We start from the raw sequence: 15,683 nt of genomic DNA on the forward strand, positions 1-15,683 counted from the left end.
CACACGTCGGGCTCTGTGCTGACAGCTCGGAGCCTGCAGCCTGCTTCGGATTCTGTGTCTCTCTTTCTCTGTCCCTCCCCCATTCACACTCTCTCTCTCAAAAAAGAAAAAAAAAAAAAACATAAAAAAAAAAAAAAACCATACTTCCCTGCTTCACGTCTGGGATAAAATACAAACATAAGAATAAATAACACCTGTCGGTTTGTGTAAAGAAAAACAATAGAAATGAGAATACATTCTCCTTTTGTTTTTTGTTTTTAATTAACCAGAATTCCTACTAACCAGATTTCTATAAGTCTTTCACACAGTCACTTCTTAAATCCAAATCAGTCTGGTTCTACACTACGCTTTTTTCTGTATTAGCCATCTCAGCTCCAACTTTATATGCCTTCTGAGTTAATGTGTTACCATAATCTGAAAAAAGGTAATAATTTTTCACATATTAGCTATCAGAGCTAACCAAATTATTCTTGGCTTCAATGTCTGAATCCATAAAATAAGGATAAACAATCATCTTTCTCCAGATTACTAAAAAGATTAAATAAAATATAAGAACACATGGTAACTAGCCCAAAAAAAGTGCATTTAATAGGCATATGTGTGGTTTAAAGGTATGGCCATCTATCCATAAAAGTTGCTTAAACGACTCATTTCCTGATTAACAGCACATTCACTCCAACAGATGTGTCTGGAAAATAATGCAACTAGAATGTTTAAAGCATGCAACTGTTAAGTATTATTTTGGAACTGCAATTCAAAAAACATGCATTGAGTATTTATACGTACTAGGTAGAATGCTAAAATTCCAGATTTCCATTGATTATGACAATGACCCACCCTCCAAAAGCTTACAGTCTAGTAGACACAAAAATTATAATATAACTGAACAATATAATAATAAAGGCATATACATGGAGCAGAAGTAGCAGGGGGAAGCAAGTAACTCATTCTGCCTGAAGAAAGTAAAGAGGAAGAGTAAAAGTCACGTGAAAAAGCGGAAACAGTAATTCTGTGGACAAAGCCTGGGGTTGAAATCCTAGTTCAGCCACTTATTAGCAACAGGATTTGGGGCAATTTAATTTCCCTCTCTGGGCCTCTCTGTAATTCTACTTTGGAAAGTTATTAAGATTAGAAATCATATATATGTTAAGTGACATATATATGATATATAGCAGGCACTCACTAAGTGGTGGCTGTCTTGTTCTAGGAGGTGTATTTGTTTTTAGTAGACCAAATTCTAAGTGGCACTGTAGGGAGCATCTCTTGACTAATGACCAAGCTACATAAGGGATCACTAAGGTCACGAGCATGAAAAGGCCATAAGGAACCACATCACAATATTACCACTTTTAGAATCCACTTTTTTCCATGTGAAGTGATTCCTAATATGTGGTATGCCGACCTGCTGGCAAAGAAGACTTCTAATCTATTATCTCCCTCCGTTTTTATCCTCACAAACTGAATTTTGCACATTCAGACTCATTATTAGGAAATAAAAGAGGCCCCCGTGTTCCTCAGTCCGACCTGAGGAACTAGTTTTGGATGTTCAGCATATCTTGCATGAAACGGCAAAGTCTGATGAGAAAATGATTATTGAGATTATATGAGGGGGAAATGAGAGCTAATCCTGGGTTGAAACTGCTATTATCAACCTAATGGGGGACTTGAAGAACTGGAAGCCACTATAATGACTGGAATCTTATTAAACATTTAAAAAATATTGTCAAATCTGGCCAAGTGGGAAGTTACATTTACACTACTCTGTGACCCCCCCAAACTAATTTTCTCTAAATAAATGATGAGCTAAGCCAGTCCTTAACATATACAAATACAAACTCTTAAGTTCTTTTCACTTCACTCCTACAAACACTATCAATACAATATTTGAGAAATGAATGGTGGATAAATACAAGCAGAGCCAGAAGTAAGAGAACATAAGGTATCTCTAAACTCAACTGAATCATGAAATGGTCTTCATGTTGATGTTTTGTTTTGTTTTTTTTTTTCTGGAAATAAAAACGTATTTCTGACCCTCAACCATCATGTAAGGTCAGTTTGCTCCAAAGTAAATAACCACAGATTCAAAGTGAGGACACCATGAATCAACCCAGAACCGATGTTAATTTTATAGTTGCCACATTCAAGAAAATCAGTGTCAAAAAAATCAGTGCTCAAGAAAATCTGTGGTATAAAATTCCATCAATTTTCTTTTCTACAAATATCTGAGAAATATACATATACAAGACAATATACATAATTCACACATGTGTATCTTGTCAGGACAGGTTATATTTGTAAAATACTCTCCATACTCTTAACCACTTTGACATAATGGATTTTAAAATACTAATGGTCTACCAAAATTAGCCTTATATGTTTTCAAGAATTAAATCCTGAGTATGTTTCTAAGTTTTTTCTCTGAGAAGCAGAGAACTGAGGAGTCGCCAAATTGCAACCGAATTTCCTTCTTGTAAACACTCATCTTTAAAGGGTATTTTTAAAACTCAGAATTCAGAGTGTAAGAATCTCCCCCTTAACAAACCTACAGATGCGATAAAAATATATGGGCATTACTGCTCACTTTTGCAACTACAACTTAGGTTATTATAATGTAGTGAAGTCCAGTTCCCTCCTGACAGCCTTGACGAATGAAGGGAAATACAAAAAATGATAATAAATAAGTAAATAAATAAATAATCAAATGTCACAGAAGCGGCAGCTTGAGGCCAGAAGGAAAGAGACAGACAGACAAAAGGAAATAGGAACTAGGAGGGAGGAGATAATACGGTCAAAGCTGAAATGCTTAGAATGCACTAGACCTTGGCCCAGTCTCTGGCCCACTATACCCTACTTCATTAGTCATCTACAGCAACAAAAATTTAACAGGTGAGGCAAACTGATCTGATCGTTTGAACACAGAATTTAAGCCCTGTATCCGGTCTGAGATGTGTCAGAAAGAAACAGACCTAAGCATCAAGAAGCGGAGTGTGCGTGCGTGTGTCTATGTGCGTGCGCGCGTGGATGGGGGGCTGGTAAATCCACGCGAACTGTGCCCGAGACTCGGCACTAACGCTATTCGGCGCGTACTACACTAGGCAGCGCCGTCGGGAGCCCTCCCCGAGCCGGGCAGGAGGCGGGGGTCGGGGATTCTCCGCCCGCGATCCAGACCCTCGCAGCGCCCCGGGCACCGGCGCGAAGTGCACCCAGTTAACACCTTCCTCTCTGGGACCAGGGGCCGCGAGCCGGAGAGCGGGGCGCGCACGGGGGTGGGGCGGCTGAAGCGCGGCCCCTCTTCGGGAGGGAGAAAGGAGGCAGGGGGCGGCACCGCATCCCCGTCCCCACCCCGGGCGCATCAATTACCCGTGAGGTTCCTCAGCACCGTCCCGTGGGCCCAGAGGCTCAGGACCTGCTGCACCGACAGGTTGATCATGGAGTGATCGCCCCCTTCCGCCTTCATCTTCCCCGGGGGGCGCCCGCCGCCCTCTCCTCGGGCGCCGGGTGGCGGCGGCGGCTGCGAGGCTCCGGGGGCGGCGGCGGGTGCGCGGCTCCTCCAGGCCGCCGCCGCCGCCGCCGGGGAAGGCTGCGGGGCGCCGGGCCGGGCGCTGCTGCTGCCGCCGACGGGCCTCCGGGGGGGGCAGCTCAGCGCGTCTCCCAGGCAGCCCCCTCCCCGCCGGGGAGACATTGAGGACGGCGGACGGGGGAGGGGAGGGGGCCGGGCGCTCTCCCCGCGCGGCCCCCGAGCGAAGACTCGGGGCGGAAGAGGCCGCTGTCGCTCCCTCTCAGGGGCAGCCCCGCGCCGCGGGGGCCGGGCACGCGAGGAGGCCGAGGTCACGCAGGGAGGCCCGGGGTGATGGGCAGACGGCAGGTGCAGCCCCCGACGGGGCCCAGCTCATCACCGCCGGAGGACGAAGAGACCCGAGACCCGGAGGAGTCTGCGGCGGAGGCCGCGGCGGCACCTGCCGCCAGCCTGCCCACCCTCCGGCCGCCGACACTCGAGGAACCGCCCCCTCCACCCGCGGCCGCCGGCGGGCCGCTCGTGCGCGCGCGCACGGGTCCCCACCTCCCCCGCCGTCCCCGGAGCCGCTGCGCATGCTCACTCTCCCCCTTCTCGCGACCCGCCGCCCTCCGACTGCCGGCCGGCCCCCAAAGCCCTCCTCCTCCCCCTTCCCCGCGCGCGCGCGAGCTCGCGCGGCTGACGGCGCCCGGCGTCGGCCCGCAGTGGGGCGGAGGGAAGCGCGGCCTACGTCACTAGCGCCACCGCCCGGCCCCACTGCTGATTGGGTGCTCCGAGGGAACCGCCTCCACTCCCTCCCCGCCCCCAGGCCCCGGGGGCGCGCCTGGTGAGAGCTGGAGTCGTAGCCCGGGGAAAGCGAGGCACCGAGACGCTGCGAGATGCTGGAGCCCCAGCTTGAGGGGCAGCCCGACCCACCTTGCGGTGGTGTGAGGGATGCTCAAACCCGTGTGATGGATTCGGTGGCATTTCAGATCTTCGGCCTCGAATAAAATGCTTTTGATAAAGATGTTTGCGTACAAGTTATTATTTTTTTTAAAGGGCGTAAATATCTCAACATTTTAGATTCATTTATTTGCGGGTTTTTTTTTTTTTAAGTAAGTCAGGTGGTCTGGATAGGTCACTACCTGCGGAATGCATTTTTAAGCCACTAAAACAGAAATAGACCCGTTTTATCTTCATCCAGTCCTTCCCTCGGCAAGAACTTGGGCCTCCCGTCGCTCTAGCATCTGAAATCACCTATTGATACGAGGCTTGGCAGGTGTCCTACTCCTCCACGCCATCCCCTGGTCTAGTTTTTTGTTTGTTTTTTTCCCTCCCATTGCGGTATTCTTTTTATCTAAATTGTGAAAGTCTCCCGTTATTTTTTTCCCCCTACCACTGAAACTAGACTCTCTTCCCAGGTTTTGCTGCCTTTCTCTGTATCCAATATTAGCCGGAGGAGCTAAATTATAACCACAGCGAACTAAACTCCTCCTTGATGTTTGAAACCCTTTAACTTGCAAAATAAAAGCTCGGTTTTGGCGATAGCATGAATATGCACAAGGCAGCTTTCTGCACCCCTCCTTTTTTAACCCCTCCGTTGTACACATGTATGCACTACCTGCCTGATATCACAAGAAAGGGAAATTTTTGCATCATGATTTGGAATTGAGCCAAAACTCATAATGTGGAGTTTATCTTCCTCTACAATTTAGAAGTATTAGATGTTAATCAATTTAATATCATAGAATATGACACTTAAAAGAGGCTTTAACATTTTTCTAATTCATTTCACTTTACAGGTAGAGAACTCATCCTGCAGAATTAAGTGATTTGACGTAGGTGACGCCACTTCAGAGCCTAGTTTCTGAAATTCCTAGTCTATGAATTCTTTCTTGCTATGACATTACCTTTCTCAACTCACTAATTAACTCCATAATTTAAGGTGCTGAATGGGGACGTGCAGGTTACCTGGTGGCAACATTAAAAGATTTGGCATTATTTGATTAGTGATATTAGAGAATGTGATCACGTTCCGTGAAGGGTTTATAGCAACAGCTCATTAAATTCTCACATCAGGAACTTTTAGTCAGTTAACACGGAATCAATTGGGGTTCTTATGGTTACACACTATTATATACACATAGTAGCATTCATTAAATACATATATTTAAAATATTCAGAACTTGGGGCAGTGCCTAGCACATGATGTTCAATAAATATTTGCTGAATGAATAATTGAACGAACTTCATAGAAAAGTCAGCATTTTTTTGTTCCATATATATATATTTTAAACTAAATCTTAGTGACTTCAGGAATTGAGAAAGTAAGACGCAGCAATGAAGCCTCAAGTTGTGCTTTCATAACTTGACAATTTTCCCACTGCTTTACAGCTCAATTTAATAAGCATTTATTTGGCACCTACTATCCATAATGTTCTGTGCTAAGCAGAATCTATAGGATTCTAAGGAGACTAAGGTCATTACTCTAGGCTAATGCATTGCATTTTACTTGTCTTTGCCTTGATAAAGGTAATGATACCTACGGTATTGGAAGCCTATGTTCTTGAGAGAATTGAACATTTTCCCAATAGCCAGAGTTATGAAACTCAAAACTGAGTTAATGCAAGTAGAAGTTGTATAATTTCTTTCCTTGCAGATTTTTGATATTGAATAAATATAACAATCAAGGAATGGTTGAGTCACATTCCTGCCAGAAGTCAGAGAACACACGAAACGAACCCTAGAGGTGTCTCTCAATCTTGTGCACTTGAGTGTGAAATAAACAGTTCTTGGTTTATTTTTTACGTTCAGATAAGGGAACATCCATAAGTCTTAGGCATCCTATTAATTGTCCAAAGAGGGCTCAGAAGAAAGCTCTCAAAATCAATTGGAATATAAAATGATATTGATCCTTGGAGAAAAACATTATTGAGGGCTATTTCCCTTCACTTTATTATCGTCCTTTCTTGCTATCCAGGACTATAGCACAGAGTCACATTATGTAGGCAACCTAATTTCATGTTCTTACACATTTCACTGGGTTCTAAACCCTGAGTGGTGGGGTAGGTTCAATAGATTGATTACCTGGAAAATATGGCTTGAACACTGGCTCCAAGACCTACTAGCTTTAAAATGGGAATAATCATAGTATCTCTCTCTTGAAATTTTTGGTGCCCTTTAAGTAACAATAACACAGACCTCCTTCCTTATGCTAGGCCCTGTGTCAAATTAAAACTATAGATTCAATTGTCACAAGGATGAGTTGAAATTTCTCAATACTATTAGACTATTTTATATTCACAATCCATATACAAGGCTGTGCAAATCTTTGTACACACACACACACACACACACACACAGAAATGAGAGCACTGTTGGTTATTTTTTGAAGAAAAGAAAATTCAATTGGAAGAAATGACAGAAACAAAAGGAAGAAGGAGTCATATTATTATTCTAAAATAACTACGCCACTGAAATTTACATGTTGCAATGTTTCTCAGCATACCTATTAAAGCCAAGAGACATTTTCCATCACAGTAAATCAGAGAAACAAAGTACAAGACTATTTCCTTCTCAAAAAGCTCTAATTCTAAAAACAATGCCGCAAAATGACATTGTGGAAATTCACGTTCTAAATGTAGTTAGTCTACCTACTAAAATTGTATTATTCCAATTTGCCCACCTTGGGAATTTAAAAGGCTGAAATTTCTGGGACCAGGAAATACAAAGGTGTGTCCTGTTTTATGTCCCCAGTAAGATACGACACACTTAGGATGCCAAGCTACTTTATGGGGCTGCCCAGAAAAGGAAAAGCTGATCCATATTGGCAATGGATATGACCTCCATCCACAGTCATGAAGGGTGAGGGGCATGTTTGAGATGGCAGGACAGACAGATAACTGCCCATGCCTCCAATTCTATTTTCCACCTTATTTTTGTGCCCTCCCTCTACCACCTTATTTATTATCCCAAGTCTTAGAAAAAGAATACATAATGATATTTGGACTCCGAGAATTCGTACTTTGAAGGTTAATATGAGCATAAGAAGAAAAATACTGCTAAAATCACACACACACACACACACACACACACACACACACACACTTCTGCATTTACAACATATGAGATGCAGTTTTCACCCTAAAAATCAGTGTCTACAAATTACCCTGCATATACCCTGGTCATATTATAGATGAAAGGCCAAATATTTTTTTTTAAAAAAAATAAAATAATGTGTTAACTAAACAGCATCTGTAGATGTGTGATACATAATCTACACTACATTTCAGTTCTTAAATTATTTCACTATTGAGCTAAACATCAGAAAGCATTGTATACCAAGATCAAAATGGTGAAAATGGTATTTCGCTGTATTTTAATTAACATTTTTCTGATTTTCAGTAAGGTTACACTTTTTTTTTACGTGTATAGGAACTTTTGGATTACCTTTTCTAGGGACTTTCACCCGTTTTCCTTTCACATAATTTATCTTTTGAAAACTATATGTAAGGGCTTTTATACATTTAACAAATTAATCTTTGTGATATGCATTTCATTTATTGTTTCCAAAAAGTTTGTCGATTTCTTTTAATTTTAATAATTTTTTTTGCCATACAGAAATTTCTGATATTTACATTGTCAAGCTTTCATTTTATGGTATCTTCACTCATGCTTTAAAAAGTCTTCCTCTTGGGGCGCCTGGGTGGCTTAGTCAGTTAAGTGTCCAACTTCTGCTCAGGTCATGATCTCAGGGTTCATGAGTTTGAGCCCTGCCTTGGGCTCTGTGGTGAAAGCTAGAGCCTGGTTTGGCTTCCGGATCTTCCTCCCAATTTCTCTCTTTCTCTCTCTCTCTTTCTCTCTCAAAAATAAACAAACATTAAAAGTTCTCAGATTTTATTTTTAAACCTTCTTATATGTTTTCTAAATATTTTATGGGTGTTTTTGTTTACAACTTTGGTCCACTTAGAATTTTTTTAATGTAAAGAGTTTGGTAAAAATCCAATTTTTTTTTTTCCAGATGGGTACTGTTGTCCCCAAATCCATCATTTTCCCACCTAAATACCTAAAATATGTAACTACCTAAAATTCCAGCTATATCCTGTATCAAATTCTTTATATACTTGGATTTATTTTCGGGTTTTCATTGTTTTAGCTATTCGTCTGTTCATGTGTCAGTACTACCCTGTTTTTATTTTCTTTAACAGTAGAATTTCCTTCAAAACCTGAAATAGTTCCCCCTTGTCTATTACTCATTTTCAATGTTTTTCTGATTAATCTTGAATGTGTATTATCCCAGGGAAACTTTAAAATCAGCTTCCTAAAAAGTAAAATAAAATAAAATAAAATAAAATAAAATAAAATAAGGTAAAATAAAATAAGCTTCCTAATTCTAAAAATGTTACTGGTTGTATTTTTAGTGGAATCATGTTTAATTTAATTTACAAATGAGTGTAGTGTAAGTTGAGAAATCTTGATCTCTTATTTTAAGAATTTTGATTTTGAAAAGTTGTTGAAAATGTCTGTTCAGCATCTATAGATATGACCATGTGATTCTTCCTTTGGTTGTAAGTACACGGTGAATGATATTAATGTATTTCCTAATATATTCTCTTTGTGTTCTTGGAATAAATGCCACTTGGTCATGGCCACGGTGTGGAAGTTCCTCAAAAAATTAAAAATAGGTCTACCCTATGACCCAGCAATAGCACTGCTAGGAATTTACCCAAGGGATAGAGGAGTGCTGATGCATAGGGGCACTTGTACCCCAATGTTTATAGCAGCACTTTCAACAATAGCCAAATTATGGAAAGTGCCTATTTATTTATTTTGAGAGAGACAGAGAGAGCGCAAGCTGGGGTGGGGCAGAAAGTGAGGGGGTACAGATCTGAAGCAGGCTTCGTGCAGACAGTAGAGAGCCAATGCGGGACTCGAACTCACCAACTGTGAGATCATGACCTGAGCTGAAACCAAGAGTCAGATGCTTAACTGACTGAGCCACCCAGGCACCCCTTCCCATTCCTTTAATATGCTACTCAATTCTGCATCTTAATCTTTTATTAGAATTGCACCATTGATATAAGTGAGATTGATCTGCAGTTCTGTTTAGAGACATGTTTGATTTAGGTTTTTGTTTGTTTGTTTGTTTGTTTTCTAATTAATTTTGTATTGGCTTTATACAAAATACTTAGAAACTGTCCTTATGTGGGCTTCTCTTTTTCTTAAATGTTTGGAGCAATTCAACCATAAAACTGCTATCCATGCTTTGGGGAAGCAGTTCTTTTGTCAACTGTTTACTTAATATTATTTTTCCTAGGGCAATCAATATACTTAGATATTTTTTATCTTCTTGATCCTTTTTCCTATATATTTTTTTAATTTTGGTCTATTTTTAGCTCTCTGACACCATTTTGAAAAATAATTTTCAGAGTTAACCAATGCCTCCTGTAATTCTTCTAATTTCTCTAACACATTGCTCATTTTGTGACTTTACGCTTTCCCTCTCTTTATCTCAATTATATTTACTGTTCATTTTATATTTTTTCCAGTTAACTGGGTCTTAAAGATATTTGTCAGTTCTTCACGTATCTATATATTCATTCACATTATTTGAATTTTATTATTATCAGTTTCTGCTGCTTTCCTTTGCATTGTTTTGTTGTTTTCTATAAATTTTATGTTAGCTGTTTGATTCATTTACTTTTATTCTTACTTGTTTCTTAGGAAGTACAAGTTTTTTTTTTTAATTTTTTTTTTCAACATTTATTTATTTTTGGGACAGAGAGAGACAGAGCATGAACAGGCTCCAGGCTCTGAGCCATCAGCCCAGAGCCCGACGCGGGGCTCGAACTCACGGACCGCGAGATCGTGACCTGGCTGAAGTCGGACGCTTAACCGACTGCGCCACCCAGGCGCCCCAGGAAGTACAAGTATTTTAAGTTTGTTCACTGAGTGCTACTTCAGTGCTATCCTGTAGCTTTCGAGACATAATGTTCCATTAACATTTTCTATTGTTACCTTCCAGAAATTCTGCCACTTTCGTTTTGATGTCTACTTTAAAATTACTTCAAAGAGAGACTCCCTTCTCATTTTTGACTTTTAGGGGAGGAGCTTTTATATTTATTAGCAGTTCAGAATGCTTTTACAGTGTGGTCGAAGAATGTTATCTATACTATTTTCTACTTTGGGGAATTTATTCACGTTTTCTTTATGACCCAGTGTATGGTTAACTTTGGTAAGTGAGTATGTACACAAAAAGGTGTATTCCATTTTTAGGGAATAGTGTGGTATATACATGAGTAAGATCTACCATATTTTTTGTGTTACTAACAGTCCTCGCCATCTTACTTTTATGTGCTAAATCTACGTAGGCTGTACCTTAGATTTTCACTAGCCCATGCTGCGTAACAAACAAACTCAAATTTTCATTGGCTTAACAATACATCTCGTTGCTTGTCTGTGGTGCGTGAGAACTGCAGATCAGTTGCTGTTCCCTGGTACCTGCTTGCTCTGGCTCAGTCCAGCTCCGGGCCTTTTCATTTCAGATGCAGAACTGGAGGAGAAGCCACCCTTTGGGTTCAGGCCGTGCTCATGGTCTAGGGCAGGAACTAGGGTCACAACCAGGGCTCTTGCCTTGCAGACAAATTTTAAGAGGACTCCAAAAACTCAGGGATCAAGATAAATGCCATTCTCACTCAATATTTTTAACATCGATATTAAGACAAAAATCCATGTAGAACAGCATGTCAAAATGTTTACACGGAACAGAGTCTCACCCTGAACTTTCATGATCCTACCTCACCCACCCCACCCTGATCCCAGTGCTGGAGGGAACGAGTTTGTCAGTTCCAGGCTAAGCAGGTGCACTTAAAGTTTGTGAACAGATATGGTCCATGCACATACTCCCATTCCTTCGGCCAAAGCACGTTGCATGATCAAGACCGAAGTGAATAGGAGAAAGAAATATATTCTACCTAAAAGTAAAGAGGGGAAGGATGGGTGTGTAGAAGCAACAAATAATTGAAACAGATGAGACAGTCCAATACAGGCTGAGTGAGGTCAGTCTCCTACCGATACTCTAATTCTACATATTTCTCCTATTTTTATGGTTTGACCTTTATGAATTTCGATTCTATATTTTTCAAGTCTATTAGAGTCTGATTATGATTTTTTCTTTTGTGAAAATTAATAAAGAGAAACGTCACTAAAATGGAGTCGGGAGGTTGGATCAGGGGAGCCCTGGGGCCCTACTACTTGTCATCAGACGGACCTTGCACATGGACACTGCTTTATTATCCCAGCAAGAGGAAGAAAGGTTTTCCTCCTAACCTGGCAACAGCCCAGCCAATGAGGATCCACTACACTTAAAACTCCCAGTATACTCCAATGGAATTTTTGTTTATATCAGCCTCCCCTCTACTCTATAAAGAGCATTCCTCTCCTTTATTCAGCCCACTTGCCTTTGGTTTTTGCCTAAGTTTGCTTAACAGCTAATTCCCAAACAAAGCCGTTTTTGCTGGTAAAATAACTGGAAGTTTTACTTTTAAGGTTAACACCTTGTAATTAAAAATGTCTTAATTGGTAGTATAGACGTTTTTAAATTTAATATAATCTTATCTAATATTAAGGTTCTGGCTCTAACAGAAATGTTTTCTGCTTGTATTTGCCAAGCATAATTAAAAAAATTTTTTTTAATGTTTATTTTTCAGAGAGAGAGACAGAGTGCAAGCATGGGAAGGGCAGAGACAGAGAGAGACACAGAATCTGAAGCAGGCTCCAGGCTCTGAGCTGTCAGCGCAGAGCTTGACGCAGGGTTTGAACCCACAAACCACAAGATCATGACGTGAGCCCAAGTCGCACACTTAACCGACTGAGCCATCCAGGCACCATTGCCAAGCATAATTTTGTCCTTTCTTTTTCAACTTTCTGAATAACTTTCTGAACAACTTTCAGGGATTCTGTTGTTGAGTTTGACTTTATGATTGATATGCCATGAGACTTTTTAAAAATATTTTAACAGTATTGGTAATATTTTATTTATTTTTCAAATACAATTTATTGTCAAGTTAGCTAATATACAGTATAACCAGTGTGCTCTTGTCTTTGGGAGTAGATTCTCATGATTCATCACTTACATACAACACCCAGGGCTCATCCCAACCAGTGCTCTCCTCAATACCCATCGTCCATTTTGCCCTCCCCTGCACCCACATATCAACCCTCAGTTTGTTCTCTGTGTCCAAGAGTCTTGTATGGCTTACCTCCCTCTCTGAAACTATTTTTTCCCCTTCCCTTCCCCCAAGGTCTTCTGTTAAGTTTCTCAAATTCCACACATGAGTGAAAACATATGACACTTGTCTTTCTCTGCCTGACTGATTTCACTTAGCATAATACAGTCCAGTTCCATCCATGTTGTTGCAAATGGCAAGTTTTTATTCTTTTCATTGCCAAGTAGTATTCCATTGTGTGTGTGTGTCTGTGTGTGTGTGTGTGTGTGTGTGTGTGTGTGTATACCACATCTTCTTTATCCATTCATCAGTTGATGGATATTTGGGCTCTTTCCATAGTTTGTCTATTGTCGATACCGCTGCTATAAACACTGGGGTACATGTGCCGCTATGAATCAACACTCGTGTATCTTTTGAATAAATTCCTAGTAGTGCTATTGCTGGGTTGTAGGATAATTCTATTTTTAATTTTTTGAAGAACCTCCACACTGTTTTCCAGAGTGGCTGCACCAGTTTCCCACCAGCAGGACAAGAGGGTTCCCATTTCTCCATATCCTCCCCACCATCTGTTGTTTCCTGAGTTATTAATCTTAGCCACTCTGATCAGTGTGAGGTGGTATCTCAATGTGGCTTTGATTTGTATTTCCCTGATGATGAGCAATGTCGAGCATCTTTTCACTTGTCTGTTGGCCATCTGGATGTCTTCCTTGGAAAAGTGTCTATTCATGTCTTCTGCCCATTTCTTCACTGGGTTATTTGTTTTTTGGGTGTTGAGTTTGGTAAGTTCTTTATAGATTTTGGATACTAATCCTTTATCTGATACGTCATTTGCAAATATCTTTTCCCATTCCTTCGGTTGCCTTTCAGTTTTGTTGATTGTTTCCTTTGCAGTGCAGAAGCTTTTTATCTTGATGAGGTCCCCCAAGTTCATTTTTGCTTCAATTTCCCTTGCATGAGGCTATTTTAATAGAGGAATCTAAACCATTTCTATTTGTTGTTATAAAAGGTATGTGGTATTAGTTGTATCACAGTTATGTTATGATTTCTATTTTTGTTGCTTTTTAAAACAATGTATTTAATTAGTATAGTTTGTATTTCTTTTGCTTTGTCTGTGCATTCCTTATAATTTAAAAGGGTAAATTCTGTTTTTATTTTTTATGATAATCTCTATCGCCATCACTGATATATATGCACATCGTCTTCTGTTTGGAATGTATCTATTGACCCACTCCACACAATCCTAAAACTACTTACCTCCATTTCCTTACATCTGTTTTCCCTCCTCTTCCCCATTAGATTATAGCAGATTGTATGTTTTTTCCACTGTTTACTTCTACTGCTAAACTACCCGGGTCTAATCCTACTTTGACTGTTTTTCCAGATGTGAACATTTAATGTTAGGCAAATTACTTAACCTCTCTAATCTCCGATTTCCTTATACAATGGGAAATACATGTATATTTATTTATACTCTTCATTTATATATTACATATTTCATTTTAATATTTCCTTGGGCTAATGTGAGTGTCAGATAAGTACTCAGAATGGAGTCTGAGAGCTATAAATACTCAATTAATGCTAGCTTTTTACTATTAGTGTATTTAAATATTAATAGATTTTTATAAAACCATATGGAAATGCCAACTTTTTGAACAATATTTCTTCTAAAGAATATGCAAAAAGGCCTTGTAAAGAATTCTTTTTTTAATTAATTAATTTGTTTTTGAGAAAGAGCACAAACAGGGCAGGTGTCAGAGAGAGAGAAGGAGACACAGAATCCAAAGCAGGCTCCAGGCTCCGAGCTGTCAGCACGGAGCCTGACATGGGGCTCGAACCCACAAACCATGAGACCATGACCTGAGCCGAAGTCAGACGCTTAACCGACTGAGCCACCCGGGTGCCTCAAGGATTCTCTGGATGGGCAAGCATCTACTTCTATTTCTTCTCACCCCTTTTTTTAATGTAATACATTCCCATGGCTGAAAACTCTCATCATGTGAAATGTATTCAGTGAAAAGTCTTCTTGAACCCTATTCCCAAGTACCACTTTGTACCCCTCAGGCAACCAACCACTGGTATTAGCTCTTCTGTAGATTCTTTCTAAATCTTAGCCACGTTAAATATCATTTCAACCCAGTTACGAAAGGTGAGGAAATCTGAGTACTTAAGCATTCCCTTCCCCCTCTTTCCCTCCCAACTCTATACATTTTCATAATATTCTTTCATCATTGACATTGAGAATGTTTATGGAGGTGCCCGAGTGACTCAGTCGGTTGAGTGTTTGACTCTTAATTTCAGCTCAGGTCGTGATCCCAGAGTCGTGGGATTGAGCCCCTCATGTCAGGCTCCACGCTGAGGGTGGAGACTGCTTAAAATTTTCTCTGTCTCTCCCTCTGCCACTCTTCCCAGAGCATGCACTCCATTTCTCTAAAATAAAATAAAATAAAATAAAATAAAATAAAATAAAAAGAATGTTTATGGAAGGGGTGCCTGGGTGGCCCAGTCAGTTGAGCGTCCACCTCTTGACTTTGGCTCAGGATTTGAAGTGCCATCGGACAGACCATTTGTGTCCTATATTTGGCTCCTCTCGTGTTCCCTGGCCCAGGCTTGGGACAGCACAGAACTTGGACGGGGACATAGGCATCAACGGAGAGAACATCAAGGAAAGTCCTCTGGCTGTGGTTTGAAGAGCAGGAGAAAGAGCCCCCCCAGCTTCTTCACCTGATTGGATGAGGCCCATGCACATTAGTGTAGGCAACCTGCTTTACTCAGTCTACCTTAATCTCATCTGGAAACACCCTCGCAGAAACGCCCAGAATAACATTTGACCAAATATCTGGGCACCTCATGACCCAGTCAAGTTGACACATGAAATGAACCCTCACAAAGGTAACCCAAGAAATTCAGGAGATCTGAAGACACCTGGGTTATACAACATATTCAGCAGAAGGGACATCCCTCAT

At 40.8% G+C, this 15,683-nt stretch overlaps 1 protein-coding gene across 4 annotated transcripts in view; it reads right to left on the reverse strand.

Annotated features, from left to right (window-relative positions):
* TMEM170B (transmembrane protein 170B) overlaps positions 1 to 4,054 on the reverse strand; it is an 83,785-nt gene extending 79,731 nt beyond the window's left edge. For all 4 annotated transcript variants that reach the window (XR_007152224.1, XR_007152225.1, XR_007152226.1 and 1 more), the window contains exon 1: positions 3,361 to 4,054. Coding sequence is in view for 1 of the 4 variants with exons in the window: in XM_047859121.1 (XP_047715077.1) it covers positions 3,361 to 3,682 (322 nt within the window). In the remaining 3 variants the exon portion in view is untranslated. The remainder of the gene's footprint in view (positions 1 to 3,360) is intronic.
* Positions 4,055 to 15,683: the final 11,629 nt, after the last annotated feature.

This window comes from Prionailurus viverrinus, chromosome B2 (genome assembly GCF_022837055.1).
Source record: "Prionailurus viverrinus isolate Anna chromosome B2, UM_Priviv_1.0, whole genome shotgun sequence".
Lineage (NCBI taxonomy): Eukaryota > Metazoa > Chordata > Mammalia > Carnivora > Felidae > Prionailurus > Prionailurus viverrinus.